Source organism: Humulus lupulus, chromosome 5, assembly GCF_963169125.1.
Source record: "Humulus lupulus chromosome 5, drHumLupu1.1, whole genome shotgun sequence".
In the NCBI taxonomy this organism is placed as follows: Eukaryota; Viridiplantae; Streptophyta; class Magnoliopsida; order Rosales; family Cannabaceae; genus Humulus; species Humulus lupulus.
Genome location: NC_084797.1, coordinates 133673530 through 133693045, shown reverse-complemented (window position 1 = coordinate 133693045; position 19516 = coordinate 133673530). Strand labels below are relative to the sequence as shown.

Here is a 19516-nt window from a genome sequence, read left to right as displayed (position 1 = left end):
GCGCCGCGGTACTCAGCATGGGCTACCTGTCTTGAATAATCCCAGCGTCACAGCTTAGAAGAACAGGGTTGCGATGCTCCTACGCAAACTGAGAAAACTGGGTTTTTCCATCATTTTTTCCCCGAGCCAAAACTCACCCAAGTAATGCCCCAAGTGTACCCAAGTCCCAAAGGGTCCAAAACTCCAAATAACACCACATAAGCAACATATATGCATCAAAAACCAATCCAAACTCACACCTAAACTCAATTTATATCAATGGTTTAAAATTCAACAGAAACTTAAACAAAACCAGAAACTTTTCAAAACTTGAAGGAATCCTTAACTTTTGATCAGATTTTGACCTTAGGCTACCTCCAATGCCACTCCAAGCTTCCATCCTCAAGCTTAAGTTCCTCAAAACTTATCCCAAAACCCAAATTCAGAAATCAAAAGTCCAAAACTCTCAAGAACATCAAGCAATACACAAAACAAACAAATGAAGCTCTTACCATTTCTTGGATTTTGAATTTCTTAAGGCTTGGTAGCTGTAAATCCTCCTCCACAGCTTGAATCTACTCCAAATCCCTCAAACCATCAAAATCCTTAAGCTTGATCTTTCCCTTTTCTCCCTAGAATTCTTGAGAAGCTAAGTGAATATGATATGAGAGTGTTTGAACGTGTATAGTTTTCCTTTAGCCAAGATTTATCTACCTAATGCCCAAAAGACCATTCTAACACACATCTTTCCTATACCTCAAGGAAAATCTAGTCCTTTCACTCTTTGCAGAAATACCACCTTTTACTTATTATTTAAGTAACAACACTAATTCTCAGGTTACTAGTAGTTACCAATTTCACAACTAAACACCAATTTCGTGACTCTCTCCTAACACCGCGGGACAAGATCTCCCCATGCCGGAAACACCGCACATAGCTCAAAATCATACCCTCAACGGGTTCAAATTACAAATATGCCCCTAATAGCCAAATGGGGCCCACATGTATATTTAATTCACCTAAACATGCATTTCTAATCACATAATCATTAAATTCACATATTAACGTAATTAAATAAATTATTGCCCTCCAAGCACACTAATCAAGGCCCTAAGCCTTATTAGAAAATTTGGGACGCTACACACCGTGTCTGCGCTAGAAGCTTGGAACATGATGCAACATGGGTATTCAACATTTTTGGAAAATGTGATGGATAAATCTAGAGACACCGTTCTAAAACAAGAGAATGTTCACATTGTTTGTAAGTTCCCAGAGGTGGTACCTGAGGACTTACTAGGTTTACCCCCAGATATAGAAATCAAATTTATGATTGAACTTGCACCATATGCAGCTCAAATATCCAAAGCACCCTACCGAACGGCACATGTATAGTTTGAAGGAACTGAAAACCCAGCTACAGGAATTTTTGGACAAGGGATCCATACGACCTAGTCATTCGCCATGGGGAGCATCAATCTTGTTAGTGAAAAGGAAAGAAAAAAGTGTGAGAATGTGTATCGATTACTGAGAAATCAATAAGGTCACGATTAAGAACAAATAACCTTTGCCTAAGATAGATGACCTCTTTGATCAACTATAAGAGGCATCAATGTTCTCAAAGATTGATCTAAGATCCGGGTATCATCAGCTAAAGGTGAAGGAAAGAGATATTCCTATAACAACATTCAGAACTTGCTACGGGCACTATGAATTTTTAGTGATGTCTTTTGGACTCACTAACACCCCAGCGTCATTTATGGACATGAAGAACAAGGTGTTTAAAACTACTTGGATAAATTCGTAGCAGTGTTTATATATGATATCCTTATTTACTCAAAGAATAAGGAGGAGAATAAGGAGCACCTGAGGTTGACACTTAATAGACTACGAGAGCACCAACTTTATGCTATGTTTTGTAACAGGGAATTTTGTCTGGAACAAGTGACTTTCCTTGGGCATATAATGTCCAAGAATGGAATATCAATGAATCCAACAAAGATCGAGGCCAATAAAGACTGGCCCAAACCCATGAATGCCTTAGAGGTTCGAAGCTTCTTAGGGTTAGTGGGTTACTACCAGAAGTTTGTTGAGAATTTCGCTAAAATTGCCACACCCTTGACCAACCTGACTCGCAAACACCAAAAGTTGACATGGACTGAGAAGTGTGAAGAGAATTTTCATACCATGAAGGATAAGTTAATCTCTGCACCGATCCTTTGTGTTCCGACTGAAGGAGATAAATTCATGGTGTATTGTGATGCATCCAAGAATGGCTTGGGATGTGTGTTGATGCAGAATGGGAAGGTAGTAGCTTACTACTCAAGATAGCTCAAGGATTATGAGAAGAGATACCCCACCCACGACCTTGAATTGGCATCACTAGTGTTTGCACTAAAGTTATGGAGACACCACCTTTATGGAGATAAGTGTGAGATATACACCGATTATAAAAGTCTGAAGTACTTCTTCTCCCATAAAGAGCTAAATATGAGACAATAGAGGTGGTTAGAACTAGTAAAGGACTATGATTGTGAAATTCTATACCACCCACGCAAGGCCAATGTGATGGAAAATGCATTGAGTAGGCGAGGACATGGAAATGTCTCAACTTTGTGTGCAATAGAGTGACCTCTGTAGAAAGAAATTATTAAAACTAGTGTTGGGTTAGTGACAGGAAGCCTAGCAAACGTCACTCAATAGGCCTCCCTATTAGAACAGATTAGAGAATGGTAGAAGATAGATGAAGCCCTAATGAAGCAAGAGGCTTTGGTACAAGAGAGTGGTAGCGACAACTTCACAATGTCTAATGAAGGATTGTTGCGATATAAGGATAGGATCTGTGTACCTAACAATGATGAGATTAAGGCAAGTATTATGAAAGAGGCGCATACAACACCCTATTCCTTACATCTTGGGTCGACAAAGATGTACCGAGACCTTAAAGCATTGTATTGGTGGCCTGTAATGAAGAAAGATGTTGCTGAGTTTGTTGGCAGGTGTTTGACATGTCAGCAAGTGAAAGTAGAACACCAAAGGCAAGCAAGGCTACTTTAGCAACTTTACATTTCAAAAAGGAAATGGGAAGACATAGCAATGTATTTTGTGGTAGGGTTACCTAGGACCACAAAAAAACATGACTCTACTTAGGTAATAGTAGACAGGCTAACTAAGTGATCCCATTTCCTACTAGTTAAGACTACCTACTAGGCTGACCAGTACACAAAATTATATGTTTGGGAGATAGTGAGACTTCCACTACAACACTACAACAATTATGCCCATATATTACATTAAAATATAACATATTTTAAAAAACGCTATTGTTTGACACGACTAAAAATTTTATTAGGCGGTAAATTATTCACTTAGGCGCCAAATGAAAGACAAAAGCCAAAAAATCCCAAATAACCCTACGCCTCCTCTGTTTCTCTCTCATGCTCTATCTTTCTCTCTCAGAAACTCTCTCGTTCAATCTTTCTTTCTTTCTCCCTGTTTGTTGCAGGTGTGTAACAAGGTGATGGGGTCCGCGGCTTGGGTCGTGTGACAGGGAGCCTTGACTCGTGGGTCTACGGCGTGGCTCACTCGTGGGTTCGACGGTGCTTGCGGTGGTGGGTCTACGGCGTGGGTGCGGCGGTGCTTGAGCTCACGATCTCCGAGTAATATATATGTGCTCTTTTGGTGGCTAACCTTGCCATTTGTGGTGGACGCAGTCTTCGTATGAGGGTATTAATTTTTTTTACATTGTTTAATTTTCATATGTTGTTTACCACATCAAATGTTTGTTCTTGAATCTAGGTATATCTTCTTTTTGAATCTTGTTATTATCTGTGGATTTCTTTTTGATTCTCGATATATCTGTTCTTTCGTGGTTCTCAATTTGGGGTTATATATATTATCATGTTTGACTGAGAAAGTTGAAAATCTATGTTGGGTCGACTAGTTCTAGCTTTGGAAAAAAAATTAAGGTTTAATAAATGCCTCTTCTTTTTTCTGAGCATTAGAATTTCGGGTGTAAGTTTTCTTTTTCTCCCATAAAGACTTCAACTTTTGTGGGTATTTTTTAAAAGCAAATAAAAATAAACAACTTTCCACAGTAAAACATGTTATTTATCCAAATTAATATGTATTTTATGTCAAATGATGGATCAATTTTATCATTTAAAATTAGGGTAATCTTGTATCCATTTTAGTATTTTCTCCAAAAAAATTCCCTCTCTGGATGGTTCCTATATGATGAAATCTATATATTGGGCAGAACTTGAAAAAATTCATGAAAGCTGCAGATATTAATAGAAAGGATTGCAGAATTCTTCAAGGTTGAAGCTACAGTTCTTTACAGAATAGAGCCTCGAAGCTGCAGTTCTTTACAGAAAAGTGCCTCCTACACTTCAAGAACTTCTAAACACAAAGGAAGGTTTTTTATTTTCATAATTAATGAGTACCCTCTTTTAATAAGAAATTTCTCTTGACTATCTAAAGTTGTGGTGTTTTTTTATGGCAGTTGATTGGGAGTTGTGAATAAGAAAGACTATTGTAGCTTCTAAGAGAGAAAGGCTTATAAAATTTGGGAGGAAAGAAGAAATGAAATCTCTTTGCAGGTACTTTCAAGTTCCTAACTTTTCTTTTTTGTTTTTTATTTTCTATGTATTCAAGTTCTAATCTTGTTCTTATTTCAAGAGGTTAAAATTTTCTAAGCTAAGATTATTGATTTGTATATATTTTATTGTCAATTAACTATAGATTAGCTCCATAGATTGAGGTTAAAGCTTTAAAGGACTTTTGAATTGAGCTTTTTATGCTTTTGTATTATGGTGTATTGGATGGATATATTTTCTTTTATAGAATTTGCTATTTTTGGCCAAATGAGCCTTGTTTGTTGTATGCTTGCTGTGCTACCTACTTGGCCTTCAAATCTCTAGATAGGATCCACATTAATGTTTTCGTAATTTTCCTTGTTGTCTAGATTAGCTCCATATATTGAGATATGCTATGTTAGAACAATATGCATTTTTATTTTTTTATTTTAAGTTAAAAAAATGTAGTACCTCATATTTAGTAGTGGATAAAACTTTGATCAATGACACTAATGTTTCTAAAAGATTTTTTGTCAACAAACATGGCTTTGGGTATAATGCAAGATACATTTATATATAATTAGTCAAAATTGTGCTAGTGCCCTCTGTGTATATATGTTGTCTTGTTTGTCTGGTGGCACTTACACTCTGTTTTGGTCTTTGATTATACAAAAAATCTGAACATGGATGTTTTGCTTAGCTCTCTTTCCTAAATAAAAGAGTTAAGTTATGGAGTATTATTAACAAATTGGATTTATTACATTGCAATTTAATCAAATACTTTTCTGATCTTGAATTTCTGTAGCTTTTGTGTTGTAAAGACTGATTTTTCTCTGGTCTTCATCAATTAAATTGAATCCTTTAGTGCAAGAATTAGCTATAAATGAGGAAGAATCACTACAACACATGTGGTTCTCTTATCTTGTTGAGTTTAAATCATTTAATTGTGTTTTTGTTATATTTATTGTGATTTGACTATTGTTTTATGAACCCTTATCTTTTTCCCATTTTTGTTTTTTGAATGTCTCTAATCATAATTTAAACTTGTAATTGACAAAAAAAAAATCAAATAAATAATCATTATTCATGAAGTTCCAACAATAGATAATTCTTTTTCATAATAAAAAATTTGTGACTTTTTCATCTCTATAGTATCATCTTATTTTTAGTGCAAATTCTACATCCCAAAATCAGATGCAATTTGTGATTTAATATGATTTTCATTTACATATAATCCAACTTTAATGTGTTTTTATCCAATTTTTCGTTACCTTAACAATCTAAAGATGAAAGTTTATGTTTTTGGCTCTTATGATTATGGTTTTTCCCTAAACACCAACTATGTGAATTTTTATTTATTGATTGAATCAGTCTTTCTATTTTTTTTTTCAGTGTATTTTGTGATGTTTGTCTAAGTATACCTTGCCGTTGCTATATTTTTGGGGCAGTTCCTTATGTTTGTTTTTCCCAGAGTTGTTTGATTATGAGATAAAGGTTTTTAATCAATTTCCTGAGCAAAGAGGTGTTTTAAGCAGTTTTAAGCGATACAATTAGTCCCATATTGATTGTTATGAGACAAACAAATGTATTTTGAATCTAACAAGGAAAGAAAAACCATTTCGTATGGATGTTGATGTTGAAACCAATTATATTATATTGTATCCTTTGAAATAAACTGTGAATTATATTGCTGTCATGACTCCTCTGATATGTCTCTCAGTGTTTATGGACAGCATACATATATATGAGTTCTATTTTTGAGTATTGGACAGTCCATAATTTTGTCTATTACTTGCTTTGTTTTTGGGTATGTTTCATTCGTTTTTCTTGAAACTCTTTGATTAATTTACTGAAAGACTCATTTTTGGGTGATATTTCTACTAAAGACCATAAGAATGCCAACTGGTAGTGTGAACAGAATTGAACTGTCCTTGAAGTAAGTATAAGTATGCATGATTTAGAAATATGATAGTTATGGGATTGACTTTTTTGCCGCAATTCGAATTTGGTTTTTTAACTTTATTTTTGGGTTCAATTCACTAGAAGACGTGAAGTATGGAAAATTTGGACAATATTAGGATGGGGGTGTCAGATTTACTGCATTTTATAAGTTAAGAAAGTATAATCTTTTAATTATGCTTTCCCTTAATGCCAAATTTGAAACTTAATATATTTCTTAATTGCTCAACTGAGTTTTTTTAATTTGCCTAAGTGAACGAGGGAAATTTGAGGAAGATTTTCTAATGCAAATTTTTCAATATTAGTTTTTTTTTTTTTGGATATTTGAGAACTACGATTGTGTAGTTTGTGCTACCTTTTGAGCTCAATCTCTTGGCAATGAGTTAATAGATTTTTGGAATAAATTACAAGAAGGCAGGGCACCCTTTTGGTTAAAACATCTCATTTTTGCTTTTTCTGCTTAAAAATAAATGTAGATATTATGAATAGATTATTGCTAATGTGAACAATGGAATTACGTTGAGTTATATGCATGGATATACGCACACATAACTGAAATAGTTGCCTAAATATATATATTCTTCTTTGCAATATGTTGTAGAGCATTACTATAAATTATAGTAGGAGGTTCACATTGATATACCCACATTTCAGTACATTTACTAATGTAATTGGTTTATATAATTTACATGGGTAGACAGCTGTTGCCGGCTTAGCTTTGTTTATATGGTTTGAGATTTTAGCTTCTCACTTGATACATATGTATAATTACAGTTCAGAGGAAAGGAAAGCCCTGGTTAAACTTGTTAGCTATGTTAAAAGCATTGGATCCATGATGCAGCAATGTGATACATTGGTGGCTGATGCTTTATGGGAAACAATACATGCAGAGGTCCAGGATTTTGTCCAGAATACATTGGCTACTATGTTGAGGACTACCTTTAAGAAGAAGAAGGATCTCTCTAGGTGGGATTTTACTTTGTTTTTAGTTATTTAAATGGTTAACATATTTGTTATTTACTTTGATTGACTCAATTGGACATTCCATCTAAAAAGTTGATGCTACCCTGATATACACTATGCCTAGAATCATTACACTAGTAAGACACAACAAATTTCCAAATGAAAATATTTCCTTTCCTGAATTTCAAGGCTAATTCATTTAATATCCTATTATGTATATTAGTTGTATTACGAGTAGGATGTTCCTAATAACTTATATATTGATTTGATTGCTAATTTTCAGGATTCTTTCTGATATGCGGACCCTTTCAGCAGATTGGATGGAAAACACAAGCAAGTCTGAATCTGAGATGCATTCTTTGCAGCATGGAGGGGAAGAAAGCAAAGGAAATGTATTTTTCCCTAGGCCTATTGCACCAACTGCTTCTCAGGTTTCTTTTCTCTCACTTTTAATTAATGTTTTTATTTTTGTGTGTTTTAATTCTTTGATGTTAGCTCAGTTTCTATTATCAAATAATTGTAAAAACTTATGTTTGAGATGAATTGGACTAAAGGAAACACTTTATGATGAATTCGTTCAAATTTTTTCACTTAACTATTAGGGCAATATCTTTGTACACCTTCTTCTATTTGTATTATTCTTGTCAGTAATAATACAAGTTGTGGTCCTTTGTTTCTAAAAAAACTACTAGGGCAATATGATGTCCGTGTTTCAGGGGACAACTTACTGTATTCAGCTAACTATTCTGTATGCCATTAGTTGCTTGCTTTACGCTTGTGGTATGTATTCTCCAGTCACACGAAGAAGTTAGTTATTTAAATAAACCTTTGGACTGGATTTCAGTAGAAATGACTGGACATGAATATTTTTAGTCTTATACAGTGTCTGGTGCACTTTGATAAATTTTAATATATAGATTAGTATGTTTTCTTTAAAAAATTAGTAATAGTTATGAAGTTAATTTGAAACTTACAAGTTGTCAAAATCATATCGTCAAAAGAAGAATAAAATGATAAAACAAAGAATAAGATGAAAGGAAGATTACATAACGAGTAAAGCTGGTTAAGGAAGGAAACACTAAAACATTGTTAAATCCACTTCACTAAGAAACAAAAGAATTACTTCAGCCGCTTAGCTGAGTCCTACAAAGTAGGAATTCATAAAAAGAGGTAGAACTAAACAACCTGATCCTTAAACTAAAATTGGATAAGCTCTTAATCAAAATCATATTTAGGCTTCTTTGTTTGATGCTTTTGATAATTAATATGGTTTTTTTAAGAGTTACTATAAGCACTTATCAATGTTTTGGTAAAAGATGAAAGTATCTTTAGAATGGGTCCATTATTAAGAGTTGATCATTTATGCGCTAATTTCATCTAATATAAATATTCAACTGATTGCTTTTTGACACAGTGGTAATATAATATTTTGTATTGATTGCTTCAATGCTTTTAGCCAGGTCTTAATGAGAAATTAAAATGCATAAAGCTTGGCATTTTTTTAAGGTGCAACCTGTTGGCATAATCCTTTTTGTTGCTATCATGACTACACAAGGCATGATTCTATAGCTTGATTTCTTATAAGTTTTCACCATGTCATTTTAGCTTGTGATGAGTATTTCCATCTGTTATGGTGTATTCAATATTTCATCTGTTTTCTGTTAATTTTGTTTGCTTGTAGGGTCTACTTTTGTTTACAAAAAGTAACTTTTTTTTCTTTGGTTGTCTTTCCAAATATAAATTCCCATTAGGACATTGCATATTATATAAAGGCAGATGCATAGAACTTTTAAAGAGCAGTTACTATGAATTAAGTGTGGTGCGATTATTATTTGGTTGTTATGCTAGTCACTTGTCCCTCCTTAGTGACTCTCATTGTCTATTTTGCCATTTCTGTCCTATTTTTTCTTAAGTTTTCTTAGTTCTGTTTCTACTTTGATGTTGTTCTATTTTGATGTATTTATTTCATGTATAGGTATTATATATATACAAGGATATATGTACATCTGTTTGTGTCTCCAGATTTAGTTCTTTCCCTCTCACCCACGATCTCATTCTCTCTCTTTCTTTCTCTGTTGTTGCAGATGTTAGCATGGAGGTGGGACTGTGGGCATGGTGTTGTAACAGCGGGGACTTCAATGCGACTAGGGTACCGTTGCATTGAATAGTATTTTTATTTTTTTCTATGAAGTTTTAGGAAAGATAAATACAACATTTAAATTTGAAATTAACTTATTTAGTTCTAGTTGGCCAAATTCTTAGACAAATTGCAGTTAATGTAATAGGGTGTTCATGTAAGATGTTAATGATGTTGGGTACTATGGTCTTGCAGCTAAGCTTCAATGGAGGGGTGCTGAGTGTTGGAATGAGTGTTTAAAGCTTTTGGGCGTTGCTGAAGCAGCAGAAGCATCAATGGTTTCTGACCAGTTAAGCTCTGGAATTTTAGATTTTGATACTCACTTTCAAGGCCTCATAGTTCAGAAAAGGTCTCTTTCTCTCTCTATATATATATTTATATAACTGCAGTTGTCTCAACTTATTTCTATATTCTATTCCATATTTGTCATTTGTGAAATGTTCTGTTTTAACTAGTGTGAAGTATATGGTTGTTAGGTATGCATTTAACTGGCCTTGATTGTTTTCCTTTACTTATATTCCATTTATCAATTCAAGTTTTGCATCCCTATTCTGTCATCAAAAGCTTTATTCAGCTGTTGTGTATTCATGACAGACTTCTATGATATTTCTATGGTATGTGATATCGCATTGATTGTTAGAGATCTCGCTAGTTTCTATTAATACTCTGTATTTTCTTGATTTATCTCTTAGTGATGATGACGACTCTGAGAATGAGTCGGCACTTGAAATTCAGCCATAATTGATGGAAGAAAAATGTAAGACTACAATTCCTTTGTTAATAATGTTGTATTGTTTTTTTTGCCTCCCCTCATTGAAGTGCTCATGCTTTTGATATTTTTTTTCCCTGTAATTTTAATGATTTCTCATCTCCTTCTTCCTTTTTATTGTTTAAGTCAGATTTTACAGCAATAGGCCTTTTGTGGACTACAACTCGCTTTATTGCAAAGAGGATTACACATGGACCTGTGGAAGAAAGGGAAACAGGTATATGACAAGTGCACAACAAATGGACTCACAACAAAGACAAGTGCACAAAGGATGATGAATTGAAGGATGGAGCAAGTTTCATGCATGGTTTACTTTTGTGTATCTTGTAATTTTTTGTTTTTCATTTTTGAAGTAAAAAAATTTCAAGATTATAAAACTTTATTATGTTATGCTTTCAAACTTAAGTTAGAACTAAGATCTCATGAAATAGACACATTCAGAGTTTGAATTAGTTATTGTTTAATGTAATACTTATGGTTTATCAATCTATTGAGAATTATATTTTATGATTAATTTTGATTTTTTTTTATCAAAATACAATAATGAAAATCTTTTAATTAGAAAAAAAACTTATAAGTACCATTATCACAATAAAAAACCTTAATATGTTATGATTTAGAAACATATTATAAGCATAAAAAATCGTTATGGTTTATATAATATAACAAACTAAAAATGTTATCAAAATAATCAAATGTAACAGTTGAAAAGTGTTATGAAAAAAGCACAAGATTAAACTTTAAATTTATAACCAAAAACTCTATCTAAATGTTATTATTTCAATATTATAGCACCTAAAAATGTGTTATTGAATAGTTTAAGATAACAACGAACATAACATTCAAAAAATGTTATAGAAAAGACTGGACTTTTAATAACAGGGGCTATGTTAGCATTTTCAGAAGTGCTATCAATAGTCCCAGTTAGCAGTTTTTAAGTGTTATGAATACTGTTTTTTCTTATTGTCGAATTTGCCAAAATGTCATCTAGATACCATAATGGAAAACAAAGAAGTATGTCAACAAACTTACCACCCCAACAAAAGCCTGCAGCACCTATTGCAGAATAGCCTCTATTTTTCAAATCTTGAATCACTACTTTGGCAAATTCAAATCCCTCGTCCTATTGGAACAAGCAAAAGGTTTCAGAACAAGTCTAAGAGAGTTTTAATACTAGAGTACAACAAATGCTTCTAGAGGTTAAATTAACTTGACAGTTAGGAAAGATTAAGATGCTAACAATAACATCTATTGGCCTAGCTGAATCTAGAATTAATTTTGCAGAGCCCACAACATGAAAACTTTCAACTAACTCACCAGAAACAATCTTAAGTATCTATTACTAATATTAAGGACTATCAAGTATGAATCAAAACACTAGAACCAACCGTGCTATGATCTTTAATCCAAACGCTCATAGGCCTTTTAGTATCTGCACGAACAAAAGGATCCCCCTTCAAGAAGTCAGGAACGGCCACAAAGAATCCAGCAGCTGCGACTTTGTCGGCCACTTTCCTTTACAATAGGTATAAGCTTGTATTAGTTTTCAAGAGGGCACAGAACATCATTAATACAAATCACAACTTATTTTTCTCAAACAAAAAAGAAAAAAAAACTGTCATGCAAGTGCTTAATAGCGAGTCTTAACAATCCATGAGAGGTAACTCAAATGGTTGGTTTGTGCCGCAAAGTACCTAAATAACAATTCTTATAGTTTTATGGTTCCCAAATATTATAGATAGATGGAGAGCTAGTAAGAAAAAAATAGTGAACTTGAATGGTCCTTTACGTAAAATTTCCTTCTAATCAAATATTGTAAATTAAAAAAGCATTCTGATCCCACCAATTTAATCCAGTACATCACACGATACAGTGATAACTATACCTTAAGTTTGGAGCTTGATATCTTGCAATATTACACATAAAAAGTATGAGTTTGGTGATGAAGATGGAATATAAATCACACTAATTAAAAGCTATCACAAAAATACTAAGCAGGGAACGAGAAAGAGACTAAAGAATAAATGAATAAATTAAAACACCTAATCTTAAGATTATGTACAGAGTAAGTGAATAGTCTTCAAATCACAAACTTCAGTATGCATCTTTTTCTTCTTCAAAAAAGAAAAAAGTATGCATCTTTTTCCCTATTAAACCCATTTTTGCTCAAAGAAAGTTGAATAAGAATATATTGTCAAAAGGAGAGAAAAGAAATTCAAACAAGCAAAGTCCAACAAACCCATTAGTCTACAGGAACTAAAATTGAGAACCCATCAAACAAAATGAAAAATTTATCCAAAAGAACAGTAGTGACACAGAATTTCAAGCCAGGGCAAGTGATCAAATTAGTAAGAACCCAATATAATAAAAAGCTTAAATAAGAACAAAATAATGATAAAATTACCATATACATCAGAAATAAGAACAGCAGCATGCTTAGAGTAGGGAGAACCGATGACATAGGTGGGAAGGCCACCAAGTTTCTCGACATGGCCTGCTCCACTGTGTGGATCAAGGATTGGAGGGTCTGAGCAACACAAAGGTCCTGCTCCACTGCTCCACTGTATAGTTAGTATATCAGTTTCAGAAGAAGAAGAAGAAGATAACAGATTTATTTTTTTCTTTAAGAGGAAGAACAAGATTTGAACATTTGCTAAACAATCTGAAACCCAAAAACCCAGTCAGTCCTGGGTATAAGGGAGAATCACACTATCTAATAAATCAGTAAGGAACATAATCTTTCTTACACAAAAAAATGACAGCATTTGAACAATAAGAGTCCACCACAAAATTAGGGAGCCCATGCTCTGTGGCCACCACCAAATAAAACCTTCTTATGAAGAACAATTAGAGAAGAGAAATGAGAACAGAAATGTGGGAAGGAGGAGGGAGAGAGACAGAGGGTGAGACGTGAGAGAAGAAGTAAAAAAAAAAAGTCATTGTATTTATTTTGTTTTGTTTAATATTTTTATAATCATATTTAATGGATGAATTATTAAAAAGGGAGGATAGTATTAGTTGGTCTTTATTTTATTTTTTTAAAATTGATCAAATTTGAACTGACTTTTTTAAGCAATTATTTTTATATTTTTATAATCGAAATGCATAATTCATTCAGAAAAAGTTGGCCATATTGCAAGACTAACATCAAATGTCCTCAACCGATTTAGACATCAGCGCCCACTTGGCTTGGCCATATTATGGGCGCACTCTTAGTGAAGCCATTGAATGAAATGACCATTGACCAAGGTTTAAGTAGTTTCATTTTTGTTTTATAATTATTAAAATATTTACACGTTCCCCAATTAATTAACCAATTCACAAATTAGTTAATTTATTTTTTACGTTTTCAAAAAAACTTTTCATACTTGTGTCTTGACATATAGGAGGCTATATCTATCCAAGTGCTCCTCCTCACATTTCAGTTTGGAGAAAGTCACTCGAGACTGACCACTCTATTTTTTGAGACTAAAACAGGGACCACTTAAATATACTTAAATACACAACAGAAAACATAAGCAACATTAAGAGGAACATAAGCAACATTAAGAGGAACGAAAACAAAGTGTGTGACAAATACCTTGATCATTGATTCCTTTTCTGATGAAATCCCACAGAGGCACCGAACCTTTGTTTCTAACTGAAAAGAGTGATCATCAATTTCCCCTTTGACTTTCACATTACTGCTATCTGAGACACCCTGTCCCTTTGACGCTAAATCAGGGGCTGCAGACACTTGCATTTTTCTGAGAAACAGGAAAATGTATTTTCTAAGGGAAAAAAAATAGACAGTAGCAAAAAGAGTAGAATCCAGTGACTTTATGAATCAGATAGTTCAAGATATAAGACAAACCTATATATGTCATCTATAAGCTGTGCCACCTGTTCCTTCCCCACGGCATTCTTCTTTGCGCACAATTTAGAAACTGTAAAAGAGAACATAAATTCAGCTAGAATTAATTTCACACAAAATAAGAGAATTTAGACCACAACCACGACATGGTAAAAGCATGAAACCTCAAAGCAGATTGCTCAATTACAGTACTAATAAGCACAAGTTTGAGCAACCCAACCAAATTCTATACCAGGCTACAATGCCAGAAAACTAAATTTGAAATGGAAACTAACCTATAGAAAACATAATAATAACTTTTTTAGAAAAACAAAGATGTGTGATGTAGACAGTCGCTGTTTTAGTGTTTAAGACTGACTGTTTAATAGATATCTACCTAGACAAACATCAACTACATAGCCAAGGTCCAAATATATAAATTTCACTGGAAAGAAAAGTAAATAACACAAGACTGACAAATGCAAATGAAAGGAATTTAGAAACATAACCAACCAAGGATAAAGGACCACTACCCAAAACAAAATACCAATTCGCTCTCACATCTAATTCTTTTGTTGCCTACTATACGTGAAGCATCTTGGAGGCCTATCACATCTAATACCTTTCCTAATTGCAAAATAAAATAAAAACTAAAACTAAAACAAAAAATATAGAAAGAATATGATGATATTGATGATCGTGCCACACTAATCCTTCTCATTTGCTGAGAATGATAGGTCACAGGTGAAATTTCAATGTTTGATTACTGCCATGACTCATCCTTGTTAATATTAAGATATAGTGTCCAAATGTAAAAAGATTAACTTTGATGTTTTTCCCACAAGCAAATCCAAAGATGAGACCAAAAAGAGGGATTCAGGGATGTTAAAGGATAAAGTTTTTTGTCATAAGAATGTCTAATAGAGGAGGTCATGGCTGTCTGTATGTAGCTGAATTGGGCTGACTCTAACAGATATAGCAGCCTCAGTTTATGATTATCTAACCTCAAGTCTAGGTCCATACATGAAATTGACATATGAAAAAACCATTTGGCAAAGTAATTGGGTAAAATAGCTTCAGTGGCAGCATCACAACCAAAAATTCAATACAGAATTTCCACAATTGAATCTTAAAAACTTCAGACATTTTTATTAGGAAGGCATTCCACTACTATTTTTATAGGAAATATTACATAAAAGGAACACATCATTGCTGTAATCAAACCAGCTAATAGGGCAGTATAACAAAAGAATTGGTCAAAATGAATCATACTCTTTATATATATATAATACTGGAGGAAAGGAACCCTTTTTGGTCACTAAAACAATAAAAATGGAACCCTAATTTAGTATAAAGCAAATGGCCAAATCAAGCACTGCCATATTCATATCTAAAATAGAGCACAATTCAAAACCAACATAATTTAGACAGACCCACTATAAAAAGTAATATATTCAGTATGTAACTGAGGTTAGGTATTTAGTATATCTATCTATAAATAATAGAATTATCTTTATGGATATATTTAATATATACAGAGTCCTTTAGCTTAAAAAAAGGACATGCATTAAATTGAAGTGAATAAAAAGAACATCTAATATACTTTCTCAATTAATTTAGGCTAAAGACATTAAATATCCAAAAAAGTGAGTCTATCCTTGGAATCCACCTTTGTATGCACCTGCTTGACTCCTTTTCTCCAATTCAGTTTCAACCATTTGAATAAGCATCTTCTCTGTCACTATTTTGGCAACCTAATGAAAATAATTGTACATGAACAATACTGCATAATATATCCAGAACAGTACAATGAAATAGTTGAATGTAATGTATAGCACATACCTGAACATTTCCATGAGGATCTCTTTCAAGCATCAACTGCTCTTGGATTGTTGAAGTTAAAAATTCAAAAAGCTGTAATGATTGATCAGCAAGTTTCTTTTTCCATTGCCCATCTTCATCGACAGCCTCATGGGCCAGAATTTCATTCAGTTCTGCGATAAGTTGTTGCACCTGCAAATTGCAAAAGTTACAAAAAAGTACATGTCAATTGACTGTAATGTGGGTCAAAATATATACAAACAAAAAATGAAGAATAAATTTACAAAGCAATATGATCGAGAATTTTACCTCTGGAATGAAATCAATTAGACCTTCAGGAATAAGTATGACACCATAGTTATAACCAAGTTCGGCACGTTTGGAGATTATATCAACAATGTAATCTGTAACATTTTTCAGTGTCAACTTCTTTTCAGCAACCTGCACAGGATAAATACATGATGAGATTATATTTTTAAAGAGCTCTATTACAGTACTTCAGGTTCATCTACAAACAACAACTTTTGCTTAACAAAAAAAGTTTCAATGCAGTATAGAAATCTTAAATATCTCCATGAATAGGAAATAGCAAGGTCTCATAATTTTTCTTTCAAATGGCGAATAGTTGCAAAGCAGGTTTGCACCATGTCACAGTAAATGGAGACATTTTACAAGATTGACCAATCAGCAAAAATAGATTTTAAGGTCACAGTAACTTAGTAATGCATACTATCAATACTAATAGTTCGAACCCAATGTGGACACACCTTTAACATAACGATACTGATTCTAAAAATAGAACCGACTAAACAAAATTAACTTTTCAAATTGTGTTCCATATCAAGACACTGCACCTTGTCTACATACCAGAACATCTATGTGCAACTGCATTTGTATAAATTTTAATCGAGCAGCTATACAAGGCAAGACAAGTCATTTAAAGGTACCTCTTCTCCAACAATTGTAATGTTTGGATGAGTTTGCAAAGCACATTCAAGTGTTATGTGTGAAGCTGCACACCCCATAAGCCGCACAACTGTAGTTGACAATTAAATTTCGTTAAGCACAGTAGAGTGCAAATCAAAAGATAAGATGGGTTAAAATGTAATCTAAAAGCTAAATCACTACATGTTCCATGACTTTCAACCAGCATACTTACAGTGATAATATTTTCCAGTTGATCTGGCATCTATCATGACATTTCCAATCATTTCTGCATATATCTGAATAAAATGAAGTGCATCGCATTATTATTAGTTTCCTTCAGTGTATCTGTTAGTTGCATATCATAGAAAGTATCACGCTATTCATGCCAAGGAAAATCAGGCAGAACCAGACTTAGGCTAATCAAGTCAGTATTATATACATGATCCAATGAAGTATTTTTTTTTTTAATTTCTCAGGAAATAAACCTGTTAGAATAATAACTTTAACACCTAATTAGTTTTTTAAGCAGGACAAGGTACATTGAATAATATACTTTATTTCATCAAACATAGCGTCACCAAACTTTCTTGCTAGTTATAGTTGATGGCCCACACAACAATTAACCAACTGATCTGCAAACAATTTTCTATGAGAAGTTCCTTCTCTTAACATGTAAAGGTTGATGCTTAAAGTAAATTCATAAGTTCATGACCATAATGAATTAGCAAGTAAATAAGATGATTCTAGGAATATAAATATAACCCAGTGGCAATGAAAAAAAAATGCTGCAACAAATAAAATTATCATCAGGTACATGGATAAAATTTTCAAGCTAGTGGGGTTCAAGTTCATATCTGCTAAAAAATAAAGATTGCTGCTCCAAAATTTCCTACACGATATATGGAAAGGACCACAAAGAAATTTAAGGGTTCAAGTAATAAAAAATTTCTTTTAGTTGCAATCACCTTGCAAGCAGTATCAAACCCAAAACTTATTGGGACTTCTTTGCATTTCAAGTCACCATCAATGGTTTTTGGACACCCAATCACCTGAGTTTTCAAATTCTTTCCCCTGGTTGAACAAAAGAAAAAAAACCAAACTGTGTTAAACAAACCAACGAAACAGCGTTAAAGGCAAGACTCCTGTAACCCTGTTGAACTGTTAGATAAAGAATCCCTAAATTCTATTTGGATGGGTCCCATAAACTGATACAAGCACCTAAAAAATGGATGGATTCATGGATTACATGAATGACATATGAGGACAAATACAGGCAACAGTTCCATCTGCCAAGCAAGATTTTTCTAGAAAGAAAAAAATTAGTTATATACCTGAAATTCTCAGCAAGGAGGCAGGCATTTGTGTTAGAGTCATCCCCACCAATAACAAGAAGTCCATCCAAATCAAGCTTCACGGCAATATCTGCAGCTTGTTGAAACTAAAAGGAAAATCCATTTAAACAATTTATTATGAACTTAATGGGTCAATAAAACTTAACATGAAACTGTGAAGAAAGAAAAAAAAGTCACCTGCTCTGGAGTTTCAATCATATCTCTTCCACTACATATCATATCAAAACCACCCTGATAAAAGAAAATTTTCTCCAATCAAATACAATATCTTGGTTAAAATGCCAGCAGCTGCATGTATGAATTTTGTATAAATCACTAGAATAGAATGGATACGCTATATCTTCTGAGCAAATTAGAACACTCAGAAGCAGCTATCTTTACACATGATCATGGACCTCCACTGCATAAATGACAAAAGCAAACCATAGTCCAAACTCTCACCTGGTTTCTGTACGGGTAAATATATTCTGGTGTAAGTTCCACATACTTGCCCTTCATGATTCCAGCTGGACCTCACGCTCCTGCAAGTAATCTACCAGGAAGCACAGAATGAATGAACTCAACCATACTGGACACTATTAACTGCAAGAAAATGAATTATGATAACAAAAATTCTCACCAAAAATTCTAGAAATGACATTGTGCCCTCCAGGTGCCTGGCCTCCCGAAAAAACGACACCAATTTTCAACTTTTTCTGCGAATTGTTAGAGTCAGAATCGCTCGGCACCACCAAGGCAGATGGCTGGCCAAAAAGTTGAGGAAAAAGCTTTGCGATATCTTGGTTAAAATGCCAGCAGCCGCATGTATGAATTTTGTAGAAATCACTAGAATAGAATGGATGCGCTATATCTTCTGAGCAAATTAGAACACTCAGAAGCAGCTATCTTTACACATGATCATGGACCTCCACTGCATAAATGACAAAACCAAACCATAGTCCAAACTCTCACCTGGTTTCTGTACGGGTAAATATATTCTGGTGTAAGTTCCACATACTTGCCCTTCATGATTCCAGCTTGACCTCACGCTCCTGCAAGTAATCTACCAGGAAGCACAGAATGAATGAACTCAACCATACTGGACACTATTAACTGCAAGAAAATGAATTATGATAACAAAAACTTCTCACCAAAAATTCCAGAAATGACATTGTACCCTCCAGGTGCCTTGCCTCCCGACAAAACGACACCAATTTTCAACTT

General features: G+C 33.6%; 1 protein-coding gene and 1 pseudogene across 1 annotated transcript; both read right to left on the bottom strand.

The window, feature by feature from the left end:
- Positions 1-10507: 10507 nt before the first annotated feature.
- LOC133779495 (endo-1,3;1,4-beta-D-glucanase-like) lies at positions 10508-13428 on the bottom strand. Its single transcript, XM_062219449.1, has 6 exons — positions 13129-13428; positions 12786-12942; positions 12267-12288; positions 11770-11896; positions 11377-11504; positions 10508-10577 (listed from the first exon to the last, which is right to left on the bottom strand). Exons 1-6 carry the CDS (start codon positions 13183-13185, stop codon positions 10508-10510), a joined length of 561 nt encoding a protein of 186 aa, XP_062075433.1. The 5' UTR covers positions 13186-13428.
- A 437-nt stretch (positions 13429-13865) lies between these two features.
- On the bottom strand, positions 13866-18461 carry LOC133779494 (pyrophosphate--fructose 6-phosphate 1-phosphotransferase subunit beta 1-like; annotated as a pseudogene).
- Positions 18462-19516: the final 1055 nt, after the last annotated feature.

What these genes read in the sequence shown, in the direction of transcription:
- LOC133779495 (XM_062219449.1), bottom strand. Translation starts at nt 13,185, where the DNA reads ATGGGCTCCCTAATTTTGTGGTGGACTCTTATTGTTCAAATGCTGTCA. An exon ending in TATCAAGCTCCAAACTTAAG is followed by an intron (nt 11,897 to 12,266) that starts GTATAGTTATCA and finishes CCTATTGTAAAG; the next exon opens with GAAAGTGGCCGACAAAGTCG. An exon ending in CTTCTTTGTTTTCCATTATG is followed by an intron (nt 10,578 to 11,376) that starts GTATCTAGATGA and finishes TTTCTTCCACAG; the next exon opens with GTCCATGTGTAATCCTCTTT.